Below are 25,015 nucleotides of genomic sequence, written 5' to 3'. Positions count from 1 at the left end.
GAGAACTTGTGCTTCTGGGAGCAGAATCTGGGTTTATTCTAATGGAAATGTAAACAACGGTTTGTTTTTCTGCTTATGAAAGTACTACATGCTCATTGTAAAATACCCAGCCGATACAGAAGACATGAAACTGAGAATAAAAGCTGCCATACTCTGAGTTGGTAACATGTTAGAAGTTCGAAATACCTCCAATAGAACTGCCTCAGTGATGTGTGATGTTCACCAAGGAGAAGGAATCAGAAATACCAGCTAAAGTGTTTGTGTAATGTACTTGTATCATTATCTGTGACGATGACATTGGGAAGGAACCGTGCTGTCCAAGAATGCACAGATGATTAAATTCTGATTCCGGCGAAACTCCATATACAGTAGCGTATTTATTACGCACCTATTAACATGCTATAGGGGATGTTTTATGCTATAGAAGGATGGAATTTGGATTATAATAGTTACAGACTGGGAAGAGGCCTGGGGTGCTTGCATGTAGCCCGATCTCTGTTGTGAAGTCCTGTTCACGTGTGGACATTCTCACATACTCAGGAAACTGACTGGCAGAAAATGGCCAAAATGAATATTAGGACTGTGATTTTTGTTTCCTTCTTTATCTTTTTTAGATATTTATAAGTTTTCTAAAACGAACAAAGGTAACTTTCGTCATTAGAAATAGAGAACGTTAAAAAAAAAAGAAATAGAGAACGTTATACAAAGTAGTGTTAATTTGCTGAGTACCAGGTTAATGCTTAACATTTATTTTATGTGACAGAAGAAATGCTTACCTGTTGTAAAAAACGCCAACAATTAGGATTAAGCTGTCTTAATAAGTACCTATGTGCCTTTTTTTTTTTTTTTTAAAGATTTTATTTATTTATTCATGAGAGACACACAGAGACATAGGCAGAGGGAGAGGGAGAAGCAGGCTCTATGCAGGGAGCCTGATGTGGGACTTGATCTCGGTTCTCCAGGATCAAGCCTCGGGCTGAAGGCAGCACCAAACCGCTGAGCCACCCGGGCTGCCCCATATGTGCCTTTTTAACCTAAGTATTGTTTGGCCTCTCTGGTTTGGTCTTCCCTTGATTTATTTAAAATATCATAAACTTGACTTATTTGTATTTACTCTGGCTCCCATGTGTCGTGCACTGTTCTAGGCTTGAGATGCAAACAAAGAGGGTCCCTGCTCTTGTGGTGCTTGCAGTCTAGTCAGGAGATGGCCATCAACAAGCTTGGGTGCAGGAGCGAACAGGGTGGAGAGGAGGGGTGCTCCAGGCACAGAGGGGAGGCAGGACCGCTGCCATTCCAGCTGCTGGCCTATCCTCAGGGCATGTGATGGTCCCTCTGTACAGCCTCTTGTTTCCCATCCCTACGCTGTCTTTGAAGGATGAATTAGAACCATGGTAGGACAGATAGCTTATCGTTAGATACAGGTCTCAGTTATGCTTTCATTGTTTGTACTTTTGATGAAGGAGGTTCAATTTAATCAACGTTTTTTGTGCATGGCTGTGATTTTACTATTCTTTTCTCCTTTAGTTTGGATGCTGCGAAGCTCTGTGTCTCCTTTCAACTGCCTTTCCTGTCTGCATTTGGAGTTTAGGTTGGCATTGTGGGTATGTATTGTTCTCACAACAGTTATCTATACTTGTGTGATACAGACATTGCTATTGGAATCCCATGTTTTCTTTCTTCAATCTTTTATCAGTTTGACCTTTTGGAAAAATACCTAATGGGATATTTGCTTCTGTCCTGTCAGCTGTGTGGGAAACTAGTGATAGAGCTCTCAGAAAATCTGGATTTGCTGTCATTCTCATGGGTGTCAAGTGCTCACTCTTAAGTGCTTTGGAGGATTTCAGGGTATCATTTGTTAGGTTCATTTTGGAGAATTCACACATGCTGGCAAAACGTTTCTAATTGGCTTGATTTTTCCCAGAATTCTACGCTATGTACTAGAAGTTTAGAAACATTTTTTGTTTGAAATCAGATGTGACCTGTCTTATAGAATCATGATTCTATAGGGACTGTGAAGCTTATATGAGCAGTTTCCATTTAAAAATGATTTTCTTCCAGTAGATGGCCATAGTAGCATCTGTGAAATGGTTTTGAGTCTCCTACAGTACTAAGGAATAAGTTTTTATTATGTGTACAGATTGCTGAGAAAAATTTTGGTGACTCACCATCCTATTCGGAATTAAGTGCAAATTTCTTGTGTGTGTCAGCATATGGCCAGCTAACATTTGCTTAGGGTGGATGGATTGCATCCTCTGGTCTAGAAGGGTTGCTTCCCTTTGTCCACAGGTGGTTACTGAGCATAGACCCAGCCTCTGACCTGACTTAAAGCAACTCTGGGATTGGAGTTAAATATGCTGAGTCAAAATTCAGAGAAAGCTAAAAAGTTAAAAAATATAGTTTCCATAGTTTTAATCACATCTGCTACCTGGTTTCATTTTTCAAAGATTATTTGGAGCTGTGGTTTACAGGAAGGATGTTAATTAACAATAGTAAAATCACTTTATGAGCTGGTATAAAACGTAGGGTGACACACCGCCTTCTTGGTTCATTACAAGAAGGCAAGATTATTCGATTTAAGGTATTCATCATTTGACCTGGCAAATTTTCACTTCCAGGGTGCCTCCACTAAGCACCTCAGATGAGTCTAGAAAGAGCTGTACTGTTGGCATGGCCACGATGATCCTCACCTTGCTCTCATCTGCTTGGTTCCCACTGGATCTCTCTGCCCATCAGGATGCTTTGGTTTTAGCCGGAAACTTACTTGCAGGTATTGGTACTGAGCTGAAACAGGGACTTCAGGTCTGTAGCTTGGGTTTCCTTCTGATGAGTGGGGTGGTGAGCACATGGAAGGAAAATACCATGAGGTCATTGCCAGTGATGGTTTGATCCTCTAGCCAGAATGTGTAGTGTGATCAGCATGGGTGTGTGCTGTGGGCAGCTGTTCTGAGCTGAGTAGTTTAATGGCTTTTAAGGTTATTTATTTATTTATTTATTTATTTATTTATTCAGTCATTCATGAGCCACAGAGAGAGAGAGAGAGAGGCACAAAGACACAGGCAGAGGGAGAAGCAGGCTCCACGCAGAGAGCCCAACATGGGACTCGATCCCGAGTCTCCAGGATCACACCCTGGGCCAAAGGCAGTGCCAAACTGCTGAGCTGCCCGGGCTGCCCATGAGCTGAGTAGTTTAAAGGAGCTCTTTCCCTGCATAGCCCCTTAGTTAGCTACAGGTAAACTCATTTCTAATTTAATTTCAGTGAGCACCATATGCCAGGCACCATGTGTGTACGAAAGCATGATATGTGGGCTCTGTTCTCAAGTCACTCGTGAGTTCAATGGGTGACATGTACAAGAAAGTACAGTGGCAGCACAGAGTGGTTGTAATCACTCCTGTGGGGGACCAGGACAAGAAACAGGATTTATGGGTTAGTGGGAAAAGGCACACCAGATGGAGGGCGTAGCTTGTTTGAAGGCATGGAGACATGAAAAATTATGTGACACTTAAGGACTGTAAATAGTTTGGGATGTCAGGTGAGGATGAGGATGGAGGAAGGGGACAGAGGATGTGGCTGGTGAAGAAGGAGGCCACTGAACTTGATGGGTATGCAGTGCTACCTTATTAAGTCCTTGTTCAGGAGGACTGTGGTGTTTGCTGCGGGAGGTCTGGGAACAGCCTCATGGAGGGGCTAGCGGTGGAGCTGGTCCCTTAGCTGGCTTGAGTGTGGCTTGGAGGACGAGGTAGGGAAACCCACTTGGGAGGTTCTTGGTGCAGTGGAGGTGAGAGAGATCTCAGCAAGATCTTGGCCTTGGACTGTGGGGGAGGACACTGACTGGAAGAAGCTGGAGGGCAGGGTCAGCAGGCCATGGCCACCAGTGGGACTTTGGTTGTAAAGATCCGGAGGGCACATCCTGGGTAGGTGCACGTACGGTGGTAACATTCGTGAAAATCTGTTTCCTGGCGAGCGGGAGGTATCTGTTGGCCATCAAGTGGAGATACGCAGCAACCTCGGAGTAGATGTGTCTCAGTGACTGAGCTTCCCTAGTGATTTCTCTTCCCCCCATTGTGCCATGTCACAGCCAGTGCCCCCAAATCTCTGAGAAGTTCATGGACCTCTGAAGAGGAGGCCAACCCAGCAGCCTCCAAGCAGGAAGAGGTCTGGCCAGCTTTAGGTGACCGGACCCTGGTGCCCATGGTGGAGCAGCTCTTCTCCCACTTGCTGAAGGTGATTAACATCTGTGCTCACGTCTTGGACGATGTGGCTCCCGGACCAGCAATAAAGGTAACTTCAGACACAGCCTCAGTGTCCCTGTGGGCGCCAGACCTGCCTCTCCTCACTCACCTGCCCGTGCCTTATTCTCTTCTGCTTTAAACAAACAAAATTGCTCATGCAGTGACTCTAAATTTAACACCAAAATGTGTCATCAACTTTGTAGCTCTCTTAGTACCATCATTAGTTGCTGTCATTTCTAAGAGAGAAAGAACTAGCTAGCTTTTAATGCTTTCATCGTTAGCCAGGAAAGCTCAGGATTGAAATTGTTGACTTAGGTAACTCATTTGCTATCTCCTAGAACATTTGCAAGTTGTTTTGCTTCTCTGTGAAGTACAGTTCCACAAAATCAATGTAAAAACAAGTGGTAAACTCTTTGCACAGTGAATTTAAGAGAGATGAGTGTATTTATAATTATATCTGATTATATATTGGATATATGCTCTCCCCTGGGTCTTCCATCTCAATTTACGTTCATCATGAAAAAACTCTTCTAATTTCACATTCCCTGTTAGCGGCCTTTTGGTCTTCCCCTCACTACAAACTTCTCTGAAGAGTCATGTGTCTCACCGCTCCAATGCTGGCCTGGGCTCGGTCTGCTGCTCCGGCCATTGATCCTTTAATCCCTGGCCAGTCAGCTTTTGGTCATCACTCTCCGTAACCACCCTTCCCTCCTGAGATCATTCTTTGCATCTCGTGGGTACCCCTGGGGTCCTGTCTCACTTTTCTCCCTCCCTTGGTGCCACCACGCCGATCCTGACATAGGCATGCCCACTGGCCTCTGGGTTGGCTCTTGTTTTTCTCTAGCCACTCTGCTTCCCAGGCACTTCGTGGTTTCATCTCTCTGCCCTGCACAAATGGCTCCCAGGCTCTGTCCTAGGTTGGTCTCTTTCTTGATACTTCCAGGGCCAATACCATCCAGTACAACTCTATGCAAGGATGGAAATGTCCTGTGTCTATGCCAGCCAGGACAGTAGCCACTAACAACATGTGGCGAGTGAGCACTTGAAACATGGCCAGTGCAGCTGGGGAGCTGAGCTTCTAATTTTGTTTTAATTGTCATTACGTTGAAATGGCCACGTGTGGACCGTGGCTCTAGCGGGACACGGGACAGGGCAGCTTGGTTGTCAGGTCTGCTCTGGTCCTCAATGTTCACATGTCAGAGACCCCAGCTTTGGAGCGTCAGTCCAGAAACATGCTATTTGTCTATGTGGATGGCTTGCAGATCTCAGACACAGCATGAATCTGAGCTGCTCAGCCTCACCCCTGCCCGTGCCTGCCATGTTCCCCTCACTTTGTACTTTGTCAACTAGAAACAGCACCTCAATTCTGCTCGTTCAGTCCATGTTTTCCCTACAAAATATCTTGCAAATACCCATATATGCATGTGCACACATGTGTGTACATGTACACAAACTGGTGCAAATACACACACATGTAGGTGAATACACACACACACTTCTTTGCTTTTGCTGTCACTGTTCTGGTGCAAACTAGTGGCCTGAATGGAGTATGACAGCTGCCTCTCTTCCCCACCTCCTCCTCCAGACAGTATTGTTAATGTCCTCCAACTATAGCTCACGTGTCCGAAGAGTAGGATTCAGTTGGTTTTAGTATGCCCATAGTCTTGTGGCCATCGCTATGGTCCATTTAGAACCTGGAAAGGAGCACAATGCCCTTTAGGTGTCACCTCCAAGCTTCCCATGGCCCCCAGCTCCAGGTAGCCACCACCTACTTGGTGTTTCTATAGACCTGCCCATTCGGGATGATTCGTGGGAAGGGACTGCATGATCTTTTGTGCCTGGCTTCTCTCATTTGGCAGGAGCTCCAGCTGCAGCGGCCCCTGTCCTGGACTCTCTTTCCTTGCTGCCTTCAGTCCACTCTCCTGAGGGCAGCCTTTTGTCCCCCTCCATTCATTTCTCTGAGATTGTGGTGAGAGGAGTAGAGCTGGGGCCTGACACGTACGTCCCTGTGGTTCTCACTGTACTCCTCCCACAGCGTGTCTTTTGCGTACTGTGTCTGTGGACTCCTTGCTGTGCTACTCATTAGCCTTGATGTTGAATAAGTTACTCTGAGTCCATTTTCTCATTTGGAAAATGGAGTTCAAAATGTTGCTTTGTACCCTTTCTCATATCCTAGCTCCCACAGAGTGGCCTGGTTGCTTATAGCCAGAGGGGATGGGCCCTGCTTGGCTCCCTGAGGGTCCTTGCATCCTTGGCCATTTCACAACATACCTGTTAGGAAGTTCTAGGTCAGTTCTTGCCACGTGTGATGGCTGTGTGGGTTAAAGTAGATGATGGATGGACCATGTCTGAACTGTCAGTGAGGATTCAGAGAAGAAAATGATTGCATGGGTTGTTCTGCTTAAGAAATGGGAAACTACATATGTGAGTTTCAGTTTACGTGTCGGTTTGGCTTCCTTCACAGAGACTCATTTTTATTGTAGGCAGCCTTGCCGTCTCTGACAAACCCTCCTTCCCTAAGTCCCATCCGACGGAAGGGAAAGGAGAAAGAACCTGGAGAGCCAGCCTCTGTGCCCTTGAGCCCCAAGAAAGGCAGCGAAGCCAGTCCAGGTATGAAATGACAATGGGGAGGGGTGGGCCGGTGGGGGGGGTGCCATCTGTGTCACTGAGATTTAGGGCTCACGCTCACATTCACTCCAGGTTAAATATAATAGTTTGGTAGTTTCAGGAAATAAAATACATAGAAGTGCGGGATCCCTGGGTGGCGCAGCGGTTTGGCGCCTGCCTTTGGCCCAGGGCGCGATCCTGGAGACCCGGGATCGAATCCCACGTCGGGCTCCCGGTGCATGGAGCCTGCTTCTCCTTCTGCCTGTGTCTCTGCCTCTCTCTCTCTCTCTCTCCTCTGTGTGACTGTCATAAATAAATTAAAAAAAAAAAAAAAAAAGTTTCTAAAAAAAAAAAAAATACATAGAAGTGAAGTCAGAGAAAGAGTTTCTCTAGTGTGATTTCAGATATTAAACATTAATTCCTAAATGTGTGCAGACCACATTCTGGTCTTGTGCGTTGCTCTATGTTGCTGGCTAACGTGGCCACAGCAGTGGGCAGGCAGCTGGCCCTTAGCAAGCAGTCCTGCCCTGTCCTCTCTGCCCTGCCTCTCCCTGAAAAAGAAAGCTGGAAAGGACCTCAAGTTTTAGTCAGGGAGGTGGTATAGATGGCCAGGGACAGAGCTAGTGGATGAAGTAGTTGGTTCTGACATGTGAAGACTCTGAAGATGGAAACTGCTCAAGTGGAGAGCAATCATCCGAGAGGAACCTGACCAACTCCGATGCGTGGAGGGGCTTCCACACCTGGGAGAGCCTAGAACAGAGGGGCCAGATTGGGGGGGTACCCTGCAGCTCCCACCAACCTGGCTGCCACGGGAGAGTATGGTGGGGCCCAGGCAGAGCAGGAAGTGGCTTGTGCTGTTGTACTCCTACCAGACCCTGGGACAGTCGCAACTCCCCCAGTCGTTTTATGAAGCATTTATGTTACGGGTTTTTAAAAGGTGTTGGTTTCTAAGGACTGACTGGGGTACCGCAGGAAGTTTTGCCGCCTTTGAAAGCTTCACAACTTGGCAGATATAACTTATCTGTGTGTCACTGATAATCTTTCTGGCGGCTTAAGTAAACTAAGGGCTCCAAGTCAAAAATCTTGAAAACTTGATGAGAATAGTTTTATTTACTGGTTGACATTTTAATATTTAATACTGGTTTCATAATAGCGTGTGTGCCCTTTCCAGTGTTCAGGCATGTTGCTGGCGTATGGTGCCGCTGGTCCATGTTGACCTGGGCTCAGCCCTGCAAGTGGCTGGGAACCTATGTGAGGCTGGGTGAGGGGCTGGAGGCACCAATGAGCTGAGGAGCTCCTCTGAGGGGCATACAGGCAGCTAGGCTATCACAAACAATAGCATTACACTGCTATTTCTCTTTCTCATTTTATTGTTTTTGGAGAGATACTCCGATTCTGTTTGTTTTTTAGTCAGTTTCTTATTCTAATTAAAAAGTCAGTAAAAAATTGAATTTTATTCTATTAGAATATCTTTAAAAATCCATCATTGCAAATCATTTCTTTTAAATTTGGCAAATGTCTGCTTTTGGGCTGAAAGTGTATTTTGTATGTGTTTTAAAGCCTCTCGACAATCTGATGCCCCAGGACCTGTTACAGCAAATAAGTCCTCGTCATTGGGGAGTTTCTGTCACCTTCCTTCATATCTCAAATTGCACGATGTCCTGAAAGCTACTCACGCCAACTATAAGGTACTGGTCCTTTTGTAAAAATATGCACAGACACAAATTTCTGACTGAGTATGGATGTTTTTCTTAAGATTTGTAGCTTGTGTACATACACATAAGGTTTGTCTTTCAGCTTTGTTTAGGGTAGCTTTCATCATATGAAAATTGGAGAAACGATCTCTCTAGTTTATTGGTGGTGTGTCTGGGCTTCCCCAGGCCACCCCCATGTTCAGGGATTCACTGGCAGGATTCATGGGCTTCGGCGTTTAGTCATTCTCATAGCTGGGATTCTTTATCGCCATGTAGGAAGGACACTTGGGTGCAGTGTGCAGGAATCTGTGCGCAGGCTTCTTGTGTTCTGTCTCCCATGAGGACCAGACAGAGCACACTTGTCCCCCAGCTACGGAGCTTCCTCTGCCTGACATGAAGCAAAACCCTAGACTCGCAGAGGAATACAGATGTGCAGCCTCAAACATGAGGTTCATTCAGAGAGTCCAGGCATGGGGAGCCGCCCTAGCAGGGAAGGTTTCACATCAGCATAAGGAATTGTCAACTGGCCAAGTACGCAGATACCCCCCCCGGGCCAACCTCACGACCAGGTTTCTGGAAGGAGGGCAGTGTGTTCTGTTGACATTTCTGCACAGGTGCATTTTGTACTTTGGGCTTCATCACTCTGAGATGATTAAGGAAAAATCTCCCATGGCTTCTCTTAGGGCTTTTTGTTGCTTACCTGCCTGCTGGATTTTCCTGGCACTATTTCCCAGATAATCCATTTTTCTGCACTAATTGATCTGAAATACAACCTTTATACAACCCAGATACTAAAATCTTGTGGGTTTGTATTTCATTTACTGTTTGGGGACTAGAGTCTTTCCATCTGCCCACCTGTTCATCTGTTAGAAGCACACATGCGGATAATGTAGCTCCGTGGTACGTTTTGGTTTTTTTTTGCGTTTTTTAAAATTTAAATTCAGTTTGCCAACATATAGTATAACACCCATTACTCATCCCATCAAGTATTCTCCTCATTTCACTGCCCATCCCCATGGTATGTTTTTGACGTGGTCAATTCCCTTATCCTGCTTTAAAACTTTTTCTTGATATTCTTTCTTATTTATTTTTGCATGTGTACACTCTAGAGTAAGCTAATCTAGTTCTAAAGAATCCTGAGAATATTTCCACTGGGATCATGTTAAATTTGTAGGTTCGTTCAGGGAGAACTGATACCTTAGGTGTTAAATCCACCTATCCAGGGCAGCCCTGGTGGCTCAGCAGTTTAGCACTGCCTTGATCCTGGAGACCTGGGATCGAGTCCCATGTTAGGCTCTCCCGCTGCCTGTGTCTCTGCACCTCTCTCTGTGTCTCTCATGAATAAATAAATAAAATCTTAAAAAAAAATAAATCCACCTATCCAGAGTGTGGGTGCCTTTTTGTTTATTGAAACCTTCTTGTATGTGCTCAGGTTTACATAAAATCCAAAGAATTTTAAGAAGAATTTTTGAGTATTATTTCACATAGATCTTGTGCATTTGTTGATAAATGTATCTCCAGATTCTTATCTTTTGTTACTGATAAGTATTTCTCAGTTGTTTTGAAAAGCATTTATAAACCTTATCTCGCTTCTTTTCTGAAGGTTATTGATAAATTTGAAAGATAAGAGTCTTCAGCCACATTTTGCAGAAGATTCAGAGGCTCTTTGTAGCCTATGTTTCTCATGTCACCCACTCAGATAGCAGGGGGCATGTTGGAAATCCCACACAGAGAAAGTTTTCTTTTTTTTCCTGCCTGTTCCCAACCCCCATCCTGGGCCCTGTTGATGCTCCTGGCATCTGCTCCATCTTTATCATTTCCCCTCCAGGATGTACTGGGCTCCACGCTGTACCCTGTGCACTGTGCCCCCCCCCCCCCCCCATATCCCAGATGCCCACCTGGTTGGTGTATTTGGAGTGTCTGGCACATGTGAGATCTGTCACACCATCTATCTCCTTCATTTCTTCTCCTGAGCTGCCTTGTGCATGGCCCTCCACTCTGGCTCCGCTCTCAGCTCCCCTCTGAGCCGAGGCCCTGGTTCTTACCTGTGCCCTCTGTTCTTCAAGATGGGCCTTCCTCTGTGTACATCCTTGCCCCCTCGTCCTGCTGTGCCTGCTGGAGGTGAGCCTCTTCCCTCCTATCTCTGTGGGACATAGCTGCATGGAGTCATCTGTCCCCAAGGCCCTACTTAGCCTTCCTCAGCCTGTTGGAAGCCGCCTCATGGTGACACGAGCAGCCACAACACTTGGGCCTGCCTGGTGGTCATCTTGTGGCCCAGAGAGTGCTTTCTCTTTCATCACGGGGTGACTGATTTGATCTTACCTAACAGATTCCTTTTTCTGCTGTAGCGTTTTACAGGGTTTCTACCAGTTTTATTTTCGTAGTTGATCTCTCTTTCTTGCTTTTGTTCTTTCATATTATATTTTCGGACCTGACCTCTCAGTCCGTTAAGTGGAAGACTTGGATAGTTTTATTCAGCTGGGCCCTTTAGAATCATAACTTAATCCTCCTTAAGATGAATTTAGTATTTTGCTGTAGCCTGACTGAAAGACAGTTTCTGGATTTGATGATGATTCCTTGGGAATGTATGTGGAACAAGATGAATATTTTATAGTTTTTGATATGCTGTTTACCAGATACTGGTTATAATGGACATTTACGTTTTTAATCTCCTAGAAGGTCAGAAATTGATTCTTTCAATAGTATCAATGTAAGTTGAAAGATGCCTCTGAAAGATGATGGTTTGATATAGCGACCTGGAAGGGTAGTTTCTTCCCTGAGGCATTTTCTCAGTGCTTAAAGCAAACAAATAGCCCACATTGTGAGTGTGTAAGAGTTGCATAGTGGGACATCTCTCGCCATGCAGACAGCACGTGTCTTTTGCAGATGACAGGTGGGATGGTATAAGTAATCCTGTGTTCTTTTCCTCACCTTCCCAAGGTTACCTTGGATCTTCAGAACAGCACTGAAAAGTTTGGGGGCTTTCTGCGCTCTGCCTTGGATGTTCTCTCTCAGATCCTGGAGCTGGCCACGCTGCAGGACATCGGAAAGGTGTGTGTTTCATTTCTTGTCATTGAGCTGTACCTGACATGAGGGCCTGTGGGACTGGAACCCCAAAGTCCAGGCATGTTCAGAAGGTGGTAGCTGCTGCATTAGCTCTTGACTCTGATACTGGTCTTAGCCTCAGATTAGGGGTGTTCTACCTCTGTCCTCTTTTCAGTGCTTTTCTGTATATTAGCTTAGGCCCAGTTTATTCTAGAATATTAGTGGGTTTAAACTGGTGACAGTCCTTTGTTTTCTAATTTGATCTTCACAGGCAGAAAGGGTGACAACAGACTGAGTGAGGGTGCATGGCTGGCTCCTTTGGTGCTGTGGGAAGCAGCAGAGCTGGGGTCGCTCCACACCCTGAATGCCCTCCCCCTCATCTTATAAGGAAGTACTCAGACACATGGAGAGTTCAAGTGCATTCCCATCTCAGGTGCCCACATCCCGGGGCCTGTAGGTACCTCTTCCCTCCAGTCACTTGACCGTGTGTCCACCTGCTGGCTCCAGGGCCATCTTACTTTCTGCTGGGTTGCAGAGGGAGCCGTGGGTAGCTCCCACTTAAACATGTCTCTCTGGCAAGTGAAGTATGGTATGCTCATGAAGTTCATTTGTTTTTATTTCTCTGAATCTTTCTTTTGACTCATAAAAACCTGGTTTTTGTGATTGTATATGATACAATCATATACGGTTTCTTTTCAATTCTTTCCTATGCTTTTTTCACGTCTGTGTAGTGCATGCATGTTTTTTACTGGCTAGATGGTGTCCTGTTCTGATTGAGGGTCAGTTGTCCCTCACAGTGAAACTGGTCAGAGCTGTTTCTAGTATGGCCTTCTCGGTGAGACCTCACCAGCCACCCTGCCCAGGCTGTGCCTCTGCATGCTCGGCACTCTCTCCCCTTACAGTCATCGGTCCTGGCGACCCATGGCTTTTCCTCTCTCTTACCAATAGGCCTTGTGGCCTGTGGGCTGGGTGCATATAACATGTTTTAGCAAAATGAGAAACATAACACATTTTAACCTTGAATGTTAGATATACTGGAATAAAAACCAAATGGGATTTTAAAAATAATAACATTTTCCTTTTTCTTGGAATTCAGATGACTGTAGTTTTTGTATTTTCTCATTTTCTAGGAGCATGATTCCTTTTTTCTTTTTATCCTTTTATTATGACTGCCACATAGAAATAGTTATTCTGCAGTGGTAGCCAGGGAATTCATCCAATGGTGCATTTATCCCAATACATGAAAGGAAATAATTAACAAGTCACAGTCTGATGAAGGTTGGCAGTAGGGGATCTTGATATTCCTGAAAACAGGGATATGCTTATATTTCTTTTTCTTCTTTCAAGGAGTGTGTGTGGTAACTTCAGCTCTGAGGCCCCTTGTGTCTGGGGCAGGTGTGACTGGATGCCAAAGCCTCTTGCCCTTTAGCTTTGTCTACAGATAAAGATAGTTTGCTCCCCTGTACTGTCTGTGCTCTGAGTTGATCTGTTTTGCTCTTTGGTGACAAAAGCCTGTTTTAGTGGCAGTTTTTGCTTTTCCTGGATCCCCTTATTGGTGCTCTGGGAGCCTCTTCTGCTTAACTGCTGAATCTTCCTTCCTGGTCTTTTCGATGAGGCTGTTGGTAGGAGTACCGGACCCCCCCCCTCCCCCCAGCCCCAGATTTTCTTTGCACTTGGCCACTGGCCATGTGTGAGCAGACAGACTCCTGGGCTGATCACTGTGTGGGCAGGGCTGGGACCCCGTCCTGCTAGATGCACTGCTCAGCTGGGGGGAAGCATGTCCAGAAGCCCAGGTGGCAAGATCAGACCGTAGATCCACAAACAGCCGCCACAAGATGCAGAGTTGCCGCCTCGGGCACTAGGGGCCTGAGCCACACACACAGCTTGGGAGCAAGAGTACGACCTGCAGAATGTACAGGCAGCTTTTCCTCGAATTTCTGTGAGTTTATCTGATTATAATAGAAGGTGAAGCAAAAGAATAATTTAGGATTAAAAATACAGTTGTTTTCTTTCATTCTTCTAAGTATTAACACTGTGGATGAAAAATAATCCTAATTTTACATCCTTGACAAAGAATCCTCTTATTTTTCCTCTTTCCTAGACCTTGTTTACCCCATCGTTATGTGACTGGAGTGTATTACATGCTCCTATCTGGGTGTCGGGATTTTCTTTGGGCATTATTTTGTACACGTTTTCTGTGTAACCCCTAATTTCTCTCCATGTTATTATATTTTCTCTGGCTTCTGGACACTTTATTGGTTTGGAGTGATTTGATTTTGATGTACCTCAGTGTAACTTCCTTAGGTTTTTTGTGCTTGGATTTGTTGAATCAAGATCTCTGGCTTTATTGTTTTCCTGAAGTTTGGGAACTTGGGTCCATGATTTCTTGAAATATCTTTTCTGGTCCTGCCCACTGCTTTTTCTTCTCTTCTAAGTGGATTCTAATTCTCTGAATATTTGAATGCTTACAATTGTCCTGTATGCGGCTCACTGAGGTTTTTGTCAGCATTCTTACTGTTTTTTTGCCTGTATTGCATCTGTGGAGCTCCATCGCTGTATCTGCAGGCTTTCAAGTCTCACCCTCTGCAGCATCTGAGCTCTGATCCCATCTCATGTACTTTCATCACCAACATGGTGGTTTATCTCTAAAAGTCTGATTTGGGTCTTTTTTTCCATCTCCTGTGTCTCTAAGTTTTTGGGCACATAGAATATTGTCATAATGACTTTTAATGTCATTCTCTGCTAATTCTAAAATCTGTTCTAAGTTATTTTTGACTGGTTGATTATACTCATTATAGATCATGTATTGCTGTCTCTGTGTGCCTGCTAATCTTTGATTGGATGCCAGGCATTATGAAATGTTGGGTGCTAGGCATTTTTGTACTCCTGTAAATCTTTTTGAGCTTTATTCTGAGGTAGGTTATATTGTGTGGAGATTGGTCCTTGGATTTGTGATGTTAGGTGGGCTGGAGCACTGCTCAATCTGGGGCTAATTTTAGTCCCACCACAGAGGCAGGGTGCCCCATGAGGTCCTGTTCTTCTCGGTTTGGGGAGAACAGTTCTTCTCCTTAGCCCTTTGTGGGTGCCAGGCACTACCCTGTAACCCTTTCTGGTGATTCTCCCCTGGCCTCGGGGGGTTTCCTCACAAAGCATGTTGACTAGTTCCCTGCTGACCCCCCTACCCCGTCTCTCCAGAGCCCTCTCTGGGCAGTTGTCTGGCTGGCGGGCTGCCCTCAGAACCCTCGCTGCTTCAGTTTCCCTGGACTCACGGCTCCTCCTGACTTGGGGTCCCTGGACTGTGTTGCCTCTCTTCCTCCTACCTGGGAACTCTCATCAGGCAGCACAGCGTGGGGCTTGCTGCTTTTGTTCCTGCCCCCAGGGGTTGCTGTCCTTCAGTCCCTGCTGTTGGGCATCTGGTCACTGCCATTGCCCTCTATCTGATGCTGCTTTTAGTTGTTTGGATGGAAGGTATAAATGGATCCCTTGCCCCGTTTCACCAGAAATAGAAGTCTGTCTGTATTACACTGCATGTTGGTGCCTGTACTGGGACGTGCTCTCTGAGGCTACCATGACATCCTTCCTCAGCAGTTTTTATTGCCTGTTGTGGTGTTTGGTGCCACCAAGTACTCCATGCCTATTTGTTAGGAGATATGGTCCTTTGCTAGACAAACTGTGATCTGAAAGCTCTAGTTGTAATTCTTTCAGTTGATATTTATTAGATACCAGCTATGGGCTAGTAAAACCAAAAAGCACCATGTAACAAATTCAGCCCTGCAGAATACAACGTTGAATGGTTAAGAGTCTAATTTGAGTAAATCAGAATATTAAAAATATGTGGTCCAATACTATTTGAAACCAACAAAAGTCTGTTGTTTTTTAGTACAGGAAATTGTCCCAAACAAGTTTCATGAGAGGCATTTTCAATCTAGTTGGTGTGAATTCCAGCCCTGCTGATAGAAGCAGTGGCTGGCGACCTGGTAGGTGCTGAGGTGTCATGCCATTAGTGCTGAGTGCCTGGACTGGCAGGATCCTGACAGTTCGTGTCTTCATCCTTCTCAACACCCCACAAAGACATTGGCTGCCTTGGATCTCATTTTTTAGAGTAGTAAAAGTAGTTTGTGAGAGCAGTCATGTGAAGGCAGCCATTTCATTGCAAATTGCTGTAAGACACTTGTAGGATGTTTTGTAGTAAGTCACACAGAATGCACATATCTTATGTTCAGGTGGACATCTATAGGGCTTCTGACTCCTCTGTACACTCTGGATTCCTGTCTTAAACGCAGGGAGAGTAGATACTTGGTGAATAGTTTCTGAGCAGGCGAGCGGATGAGTGAGCGATGGTAATGCACGATGGAAAGGCTGGAGGGAGGAGCTCCTTGGATGTCCTTGGTTTCTGCTGACTTTGTCCGCATCGATAGACTGCAAGTTTCCTCTTGTGTGGACTGACGCTCATGGTTTACGCAGAAGCTGCCTCATGTCTTTGATGTCTATGTAGGGCTCACAGCCGTAACAAGCCCTCTGTGAGTTGTTTGCTTCAATGTCTTATTATATATACTCTTTTGCAGTGTGTGGAGGAGATCCTAGGGTATCTGAAATCCTGTTTCAGTCGAGAACCAGTGATGGCAACTGTTTGTGTTCAACAGGTGAGAAAGTCCTTTCCTGTCCTGTCCTTTAAAGCCCCAGCTCTGGGCAAGAGGGCGTAATGCTACTTGTCACTGAGAAGGTGGTGGCTAGGGACATGTCTGGCAGCACTCGTCCCTGTTGGCTTCTCTATTATTGGGCAGACAGGTCCCTTTCCTACTCCCCTGTGGGAGGAGGAGGCCCATCACTGGAGACGGCAGCTGGACTCTACGAACTGCTTAGTATCCCTCCAGGATTTTGTTCGGAAAACTGGACCTCATTGAGAATCACAGAGAAAGTTGAGGCTCCAACTTTATGACTTCTTTATGACTTACATCACCCTTCACAACAGCTGTCTCATACCATCTTAATGGCAGTCTTAATGATTCTCAGCAAGATTTTCAGTCTGAATTTTTGCTAACATGCCCTATTAGTTTTAGCTAGGTTGATAATCTGCCTGGGACACTCTCTGTGTGTTGTTCATGCTGTATTAAGTCAGATGCTGATGGCTTCAATTCTTTCACTCTAGTTGTTGAAGACTCTCTTTGGGACAAACTTGGCCTCCCAGTTTGATGGCTTATCTTCCAACCCCAGCAAGTCTCAAGGCCGAGCACAGCGTCTGGGCTCGTCCAGCGTGAGGCCAGGCTTGTATCATTACTGTTTCATGGCTCCATACACCCACTTCACCCAGGCCTTAGCCGATGCCAGCTTGAGGACCATGGTGCAGACGGAGCAGGACTACGGCACCTCAGGGTAACCTTCCCATCCTGGCCAGGCGGTAGTGTCATGGAGGCATCTTTGGTAGACAGAGCGGTAAATAGTTTATAAAAAGTAACACATAAATTAGCCATGATCTTTTCATACTCTGCTATGCCCAAGAACTTTGGAAAGTATGATTGTTACCAAGATGCTGTAGGCATGGCCCTGCCCTCAAAGTAGTGTGTGGTTCAGTGAGTAAGATGGCCTGTGGGGACGGTGCTGGGCAGGAGCAGGACACTAGGCACACTCACTGTGAGGCAGCCAGACTGTGTCCCGATCATGGAGTGGGACGGGCTGGCAGCTGAGAGCAGGCAGCCACCCATTCCCAGTGCTCACAAACCACCTTTGCCTGCAGGGACCGTGGCGGGGCGGCACCTCTCAGGTCTACACTAAGGTGAAAGCACAGCCTCCACGTGGCACCTAAAGGTGTTTGAAGGGCATAGAAGAGTCCTATAGCAGCACTTGGTGTTTTATAACCTTGTGGCTAAAATCTTCATTTAAATTTATGGTTGTGTTTTTGATGCCTGGAGTATAGTAGCTGTTGTTTAAATTACCATGATTATTAGCAGATATTTGGGTTGCTACTTGGTATAGTAACAAGAGAATTCTTTGTTTTTCTTCTGACATATGGAGTGATAAAACAGCTACACTGAACATACTAGAGTTAGAAACCAAGGAAAATGTCCTTATTCTGGGCTTTTCATTGGTGCTGTACTCCCTATATATCCAGTTCTTGGGAATAAATCTTTTTGATACCTTGTTAATACTATGGGGTGTAAGTAAAAAAGTAAGGAAGCATGTGTGTGTTACTATCATCTAATTTTGTATGAATTTCTTGAAAGTGTATAATTAACGTGAATATTTAAAGATATTTTTTTCCAAGAAAATCAAGTGAGATCTTCTGAGTCACTGAATCTTTCAAGTGGCGTCCCCCTTCTGGCCTCACTGCAGCCTGGGATGGGTGGTGGTGGGTTTCCTGCACCAGGCAAGCTCTCTCCAAGCGCCTGCTACCCGAGACAAGGCTTGGGGCTCCTGGCCCACTGTGGTCTTGAGGTAGCCTGGCCGTCTGTTAGAGGGGTGGATGCCGCCGTGCACGTGGTCACCCAGGCTCTCCCTGACTTGGAGGGTGGCCGGGAATGCAGGAGAGGACCTAGAGCCATTCTTCACTTGCTTTTTCCCATCTGGCAGGTGGTTTGATGTGCTTCAGAAGGTGTCTACGCAGTTGAAGACCAACCTCACGAGTGCCACTAAGAACCGTGCAGATAAGGTGAGTGGGAAGTGGCAGGTTCCCATGCTAGAAGCACAGATCAAGCCCAGCACTTGCCAGGTCGGCTGCTTGAAGTTTTCAGTTGAAGGCTAACTCATGAATTTGTTCTTTTTTTCTCCCCCGTAGAATGCTATTCATAATCACATACGTTTGTTCGAGCCTCTGGTTATAAAAGCTTTAAAACAGTACACAACCACAACGTCTGTGCAGCTGCAGAGGCAGGTTTTAGACTTGCTGGCACAGCTGGTTCAGTTACGGGTCAATTACTGTCTTCTGGACTCCGATCAGGTTTGTCACTTTCAGCTTTCGTCTTCCACTGCTCTTCCTAATTCAGTAAAGGTTACGTGTGAGACCCTGAAGCCCACCTTCGGGAAATGTGCAGCTTTGCTGTTGCTGCACCAGTCGCTGCCTCTCCCCTACTTCATGCACTGGGTGATGCCCAGACCTGGTGCACACGCCCCACATACTGTCCGCCTGGGTAGGGCTGTGTTTGGGGTGACCTTTACTCGTGTGCCAGTTCTTCCTGTTCACTCACCCTCCCCACCCCAAAATTAGTGTATTGCAATTGTAAGATACAATTAAGACTTAATTGTTGGTGGGGGTGTTTTTACAGAATGCGGGGATTTATTCTGAACAGATTAACAATTATGGCATCCAGTTTCAAACAAGCTGACGTCAGCATGTGTCTGTAAAAGGGAATGTGGTCTAAGGGAACAGTAGCTGGTGCTGTGTTAGAGGCCCTCTTAGTGCCTGTCTGACCAGCACGGTTTTGACACTCCCTCAACAAGTGGGACTCAGCTGCCTAGCCTTCCTGGTGTGGCTACTGTGGAGAAGAGCTTCTGGAGTCCTCGCCCCTAGGGACGCAAACTCTCTGAAAACAGGAGTCATGCCAGCTAAGTTCGCTACAGATAAAGTTGCCTTTAGGTCATGGAAATGTGACTGTCATTGCTGGGCCATGATCTTGGGCTCCTTTCCCAGGTGAGGTGGGAAATGTTTTGTAGACATTGGTGTACATGCAGTTATCTGCATTGTCTGTAGTTACCATTGGCACCAGTGTTCTCCTTAAAGGGACTTCCTAGAGAAATTGCTCATCTTCCCACCAGCGGTATTGGGAGGCTGTCTTCTGATGGAGAGCTTGAAGCTACTTCATGGTGGCTGATGTTTGGAGTAATCCTCCTTCTGCTAAATTATCAGAAGCACATCGTCTGAAAGGGCCACCCCCTTCCATGGGGAAGATGCTCACTTGGGGATGGTTGGGGACATTACCCCCTTTCCTCTGACACAGGGGTCTCAGTGGGGGAGAATCCTCACCTGAAGCCTCGGGCGGTGCTGACCCAGAGGGAAGCAGGTGCATACTGACAGGGGCTTGAGCAATAAGGGGATCTGGGGGTCTTCTGGGCAGAAGCCTGGGCCCATAGTGAGGGCTGCTCTAGGAATACAGAGCCATCAACTCCATCCAGGACTGCACCCCACCATCTCCTTAGCATATGGTTATGACTCCTTACAGGCAGAACCAGGCTTTCTCCTGCTGAAGTGAGAGGCTGCTCTCTCTGGGCTGTCTCTAGTTGGATCACATTCTCTCTTTAGTCCTTCTCCATAGACTCTCTTTTCAGAAATAGTGTAACCTTTGTTGCTTTCATCTATCTTCCTAAAATCTCCAACTGACTCTTAGGGAGAGGGGCCGGCCTCAGAGCTCCTCCATGCTGTGCTTGTTTCTGCAGTGCACCTGGGCCACACTCCAGTGGAGTCAGTTTCCAGCCTCCTTTTATGGGGTGGTGTTGGCTTTTTCTTACTGCAAGTGCTCTGGCCTCACATTTGTTTGGATTTGCTTTTATCACTCAGTGCCCTTTATCCCCAGTCCTGAGGGTTTCAGTATGATGACAGTAGAAAATGAGACCGGGCAGACCATTTAATTCAATCCAGATCATGATTTGTTGAGTATCTGCTCTGTCTGCATCAGGCCCAAGGGCTGGGAGCAAACAATGGGTAGGTAAAGTTCCTGGCATGAGGTTGAGAGGGTGCAGGTGCTTGAAGAGTTGGACATGAAACTGGCTCTAATCCAGTCCTGAAATGCCGTGCTCTTTGTCCTCAGGGTCCCTTTCCTGTCAGGCACCAGCCCCCTGCATCGCTTCTTTGAATATCGGGGTGTAGGGGAAGGCGGACTGACGTGTGTATCTTCTTATTAAGCCAGATTCAAGTTTCAGGGCATCCGTGCTGCTCAGTGTGTGAGAGCTGGAACAAGCCCGGCCCCCACATGTGTATTTTTGGTACTGCTTGGTCTTCTGGAGGGTGTGATCTATTTTTCCATAGTGTCCACCCCATCGTTTAGTAAATGTTCTTAAGGGGATTTGTGGAAGTATCTTGAATTATCTAGTCTGGAAGAATACATCTGAGTTCTTGTGTACAAACAAGTTTACCTACTGTCAGGAACCTGGTTAAAGATTTACACAAATAAGTAGAAAAGTAACCTAGTTTGTACACTTTACTGATGTCGAAAAATTTTATTTTCCTGCTTGTAGGTGTTTATTGGATTTGTGCTGAAGCAGTTTGAGTACATTGAAGTAGGCCAGTTCAGGTAATAGCATTTTGTTATTTTAGATTTTTTGTCCTTATTACATATTTATGTATGATTTAGATTATTAAGATGAATATTTACTTTAAAGGATTGTTAAGCATTTTTGCTAGATATTTTTTTAGGTGGAACTCTGATTAACATGCTGTGTGTTTTTGTTTCTCTTAAAAATTGGTAAGTGTCTCAAGATCATTTAGAAATAGCTGTGTCTGGAATTACACTTGTCAGTTTTCATTCACATTTCAGAGTATTTAATTATGAGGACAGACTGCTCACTGCAGTCTAATCTGCTGGGACACTGATGTTTTTGAGCTTCTTAGAGAAAACATGTTTTAGATGTGGCCATCGTCAGTAGAGATGGTTACTGTGCATTTCACTGATTGGTATTGCAGCTTCCCCTTGCCGGACAGGGAGGCCTTAACATTTCTCCTGTGCCAGTTATGGGCATCTCAGTGTAGTTCCTGAACATGAGATCTCCTCAGTCACTGAACTGCAGTGGACCCTTGAATGACACGGGTTGGGGCTGCCCGCCCCTGCACACTCCAAAATCTTCCTTAAACTTGTGCCTCCCCAAAAAGCCAACTACTGGAGTCTGTTGTTGACCAAAGCCTTCCAGACAATGTCAACAATCTCCTATTTCATATGTTCTACATATCGTGTATATTCCTACAGTAATGTGAGCCAGAGAAAAGAAAATGTTACTAAAAAAAACCATGAGGAAGATAATATACGTTTACAGTCTAATATTGTATTTATAAAAACCCCGTGTGTAAGTGGACCCGTGCAACTCAAACCCGTGTTGTTGGGGGTCAGCTGTTCTTAGTGTGAGAGACATGGTGAAAAAGGCTGTGTTCTCAGCGCCTCTGGGTCTAGAGATCCAGCACTTTCTTACTCCAATCAGGTGACATCTTGACTCTGATTTGAGACAAGTTACTTTTTCTCCCTTGAGCCTCAGTTTCCTCAACTGAAGAGTGAAGGGGCAGAAAAAGAGCTCAGAAGATAGCACCTCTGGGCATCCCATGGTGTTGGGGGCTTTCTGGGGAAATTCCCTCAGCCTTCCCCATTGTCCCCTCATTCCTTGCTCGCTCTCTCCCTCTCCCTCCTCACTTGCTGCTCCACAGCCCCCTCGTCCTGTCCCTTTCCCTTTTGTTCTAAATTTGGAATCATGAGTAATTTCATGTTGTTTATATTGATCAGTATTTAATTTTAAAGGGAAGTATCTAAATGGATGTTTTTGTTTCTAGGGAATCAGAGGCAATTATTCCAAACATCTTTTTCTTCCTGGTATTACTATCTTATGAACGCTATCATTCAAAACAGATCATTGGAATTCCTAAAATCATTCAGCTCTGTGATGGCATCATGGCCAGTGGGAGGAAGGCTGTGACACATGGTAACGGGACAAACCTTTCCCTGTGGTCGTCAGTAATGATGTGCTGGACAGTGTTAGTCTTCATTACACCAACTTCCAACTGTATCCACAGCTGCTCTGTGCTTTGTAGGCTGTATATGTGCATGTGTGTGCATGTGTGTGTGTCTGTGAGTGTGTGTGCATGTGCATACTGGTTAGAAGTGTTATGAAAAGAGAGCCCCCTTTTACTCTCAGGAGCTTATAATCTCCTAAGGGGAAAAGCACAGCAGTCAGGTGACCTGAGGTATAGGTAGAGTCTAATAGAAATATTTTTGTTGAATTACATGAAACACACAAAACTGGAAAATGTAGCTTGTCTAAGGACACTTGGTTTGTTGCACAGTGGTACTGGAAGTAGTGGTTTGGCCTGGGTTCAGGACAATTCTGTTGTGCCTGATTATTTATAGAGGCCTTACTGAGCACAGAAAGTTATCAGATGCTCAAGCTGCCTCCTCCCACCTGTGCAAGGAAGTTATGGTTTTAAGAATAAACTGTAAATCCTTGAACTTTTCAAACTGACCTCCCAGCATTTTCCTGACTCCTCTCTGGCTCCACTGTCAGGAATCAGTAGGCTTTTGAGGCTTTTGGTAAGGGTATATCCTAAGACCTTTGCAGACCCCAGGTGGGAGGAGGGTATTGTGGTGTGCAGCATTCTCTGTTCCATGTGCTTGTAGTAAAGCAGGTAATGTGTTGAGAACTAGACATGGAACACCATCTGATTTTCACAGTCACTGGACTCAACTTGCCATGGCCTCACAAGGGCTGAGATTCCTGCCTCAGCAAAAGTTCACGCTTGTCCACGTATGGAATTTGGGGTCTGGTTCAGATGTCCAATAGAGAGATGACTAAAGCTCCCTAGATTAGAGGATCTTTGGATAGAAAATCAATGGGCGTACAGACCCTTGTACTTTTATAGAAAGCTTGGTCATCTGTAGAACAGCCAGCGAGTATGCCGTGTGTGGGTGGCACTGAGGATCCGTGTGCCCGTGTGTGCGCGCGCGCACGCATACCACTAGGCTGACAGTGACTTGCAGTGACATCAGCAACATGATTGGGCCACACCCTTCCCAATGAAAGGTGTTTTTTCTGGTTTGTCCCAGTAGTGATGTTAGACTGAGAAATCCACTTTGCTATTTTGGATAAAGACAAGACTTGGGGGAAAGACTTTATCCAATGAGAGTGAGTTATTACTTAAAAGGGCATAGAAATCTAATTTAAATATTTTCTGATGAAGAACACTGTCATCTTTTCAGGTAAATCTTTCAGTAGAGTACACATTAGAATAGGAGGTTGTTATTTTAGTTAGTTGAAGGATTTTAGTTTGAATTTGACTTTTGAATTTGTGTCTCTTTTTTTCAGAAATGATGTTACATCACAGACACCCTAGTTTTCTTTTTAAGATTTCACAAAATTATCAGTACATGGCGAGGAAAACCTATAGTCTCCATGATGATATACTGATAATCCATAGCACTCACTGATAACCTGAGTTTATCCTTTATTATAAGCTATATATGGATTAGGGTTTTCTTATTTTTTGGACATATTTTGGAGGTGTTAAGCTTTGTCTGCCCCATAAATGGTGTGTGATACCTTCTAAACCTGCCTTTTTACACTGCAGCCATACCGGCCCTGCAGCCCATAGTCCATGATCTCTTTGTACTGAGAGGAACCAATAAAGCCGATGCAGGAAAAGAGCTTGAAACCCAAAAAGAGGTGGTGGTGTCAATGTTACTGAGACTCATCCAGTACCATCAGGTAAGGAGGCTTTGGGGCAACCCTTGGCACCCCATTGTCTCTGCAGGGGGAGGCCTCCTGTCTGCTAATTAGTGGATGATCATTTGTGCCACCCTGAGCTCTCAGTCTGGGGAGATGCCAGGGAAGAATAAGCCTGCCAGGGCTTGGTCTTTAAAGCCATATAGCCACGTGGGGAGGTCATTTGCCACCTGGCTAACAGTCACGAGGTCATTCAAGGAAGTAAATAAGTTGAAGACCCACTTTTCCAAAACGACACAAAAATCAGTTCATTGACATTCATCAAAATGTTAGAATTCTAAAATTCTAGATTTTAAAAGATTTTAAGATTTTAAGAGATTTTTAATCTTTTAAAAGGTTAAAAGATTTTAAAAGATTTTAAAAATCTCACATCTGAGAGGCACCTGGGTGGCTCAGTAGGTGAAGCATCTGCCTTTGGCTTTCGGTCATGATCTTGGGGTTCTAGGATCGAGTCCTGCATCAGGTTCCCTGCTCAGTGGGGAGTCTGTTTCTCCCTCTGGCTATGTCTCTGCCCTTTCCCTTGCTTGTGCTCTGTCAAAGAAGTAAAATCTTTTAAAAAATAAACTCACATCTGAAATAATTTAAAGGGATCCCTGGGTGGCGCAGCGGTTTGGCGCCTGCCTTTGGCCCAGGGCGCGATCCTGGAGAGCCGCGATCGAATCCCACGTCGGGCTCCCGGTGCATGGAGCCTGCTTCTCCCTCTGCCTGTGTCTCTGCCTCTCTCTCTCACTGTGTTCCTATCATAAATAAATAAAAATTAAAAAAAAAAAATGAAATAATTTAAAGACTTTACCTTGTACATCTATTTACCATATGTTGAGGTAGAGCCAGGGTCTTATCCTCTGTGCTGATTGTAGATTTGTTTTCCTTAAGGAGGAGTGGGAATTCCAGGCCGATTGGGGTGGCTTCAGTGCAGAGACCTAGCCTCTTCAGTGACGCCGTTCAGCTTGTGCGCTTACCTGGCTTTCACTGTTTTGTAATTCTTGTTAGCTATTTGTCTTTGAATCTTAAAGTCATAAGCTTTTTCATAGAAA

At 45.4% G+C, this 25,015-nt stretch overlaps 1 protein-coding gene across 2 annotated transcripts in view; it reads left to right on the top strand.

The window, feature by feature from the left end:
- Positions 1–25,015, top strand: part of HTT (huntingtin) — a 146,002-nt gene that overhangs the window by 60,242 nt on the left and 60,745 nt on the right. For both annotated transcript variants that reach the window (XM_072737636.1, XM_072737635.1), the window contains 13 exons: positions 1,525–1,601; positions 2,616–2,767; positions 4,077–4,279; positions 6,714–6,840; positions 8,398–8,525; positions 11,472–11,582; positions 16,142–16,219; positions 16,726–16,949; positions 18,144–18,222; positions 18,349–18,510; positions 20,742–20,797; positions 22,039–22,187; positions 23,827–23,963. In XM_072737636.1, coding sequence (XP_072593737.1) covers positions 1,525–1,601; positions 2,616–2,767; positions 4,077–4,279; positions 6,714–6,840; positions 8,398–8,525; positions 11,472–11,582; positions 16,142–16,219; positions 16,726–16,949; positions 18,144–18,222; positions 18,349–18,510; positions 20,742–20,797; positions 22,039–22,187; positions 23,827–23,963 — 1,683 coding nt within the window. The remainder of the gene's footprint in view (positions 1–1,524; positions 1,602–2,615; positions 2,768–4,076; positions 4,280–6,713; positions 6,841–8,397; positions 8,526–11,471; positions 11,583–16,141; positions 16,220–16,725; positions 16,950–18,143; positions 18,223–18,348; positions 18,511–20,741; positions 20,798–22,038; positions 22,188–23,826; positions 23,964–25,015) is intronic.

This window comes from Vulpes vulpes, chromosome 14 (genome assembly GCF_048418805.1).
Source record: "Vulpes vulpes isolate BD-2025 chromosome 14, VulVul3, whole genome shotgun sequence".
NCBI classification, from domain to species: domain Eukaryota; kingdom Metazoa; phylum Chordata; class Mammalia; order Carnivora; family Canidae; genus Vulpes; species Vulpes vulpes.
This window is presented reverse-complemented; position numbering and strand designations above follow the sequence as displayed.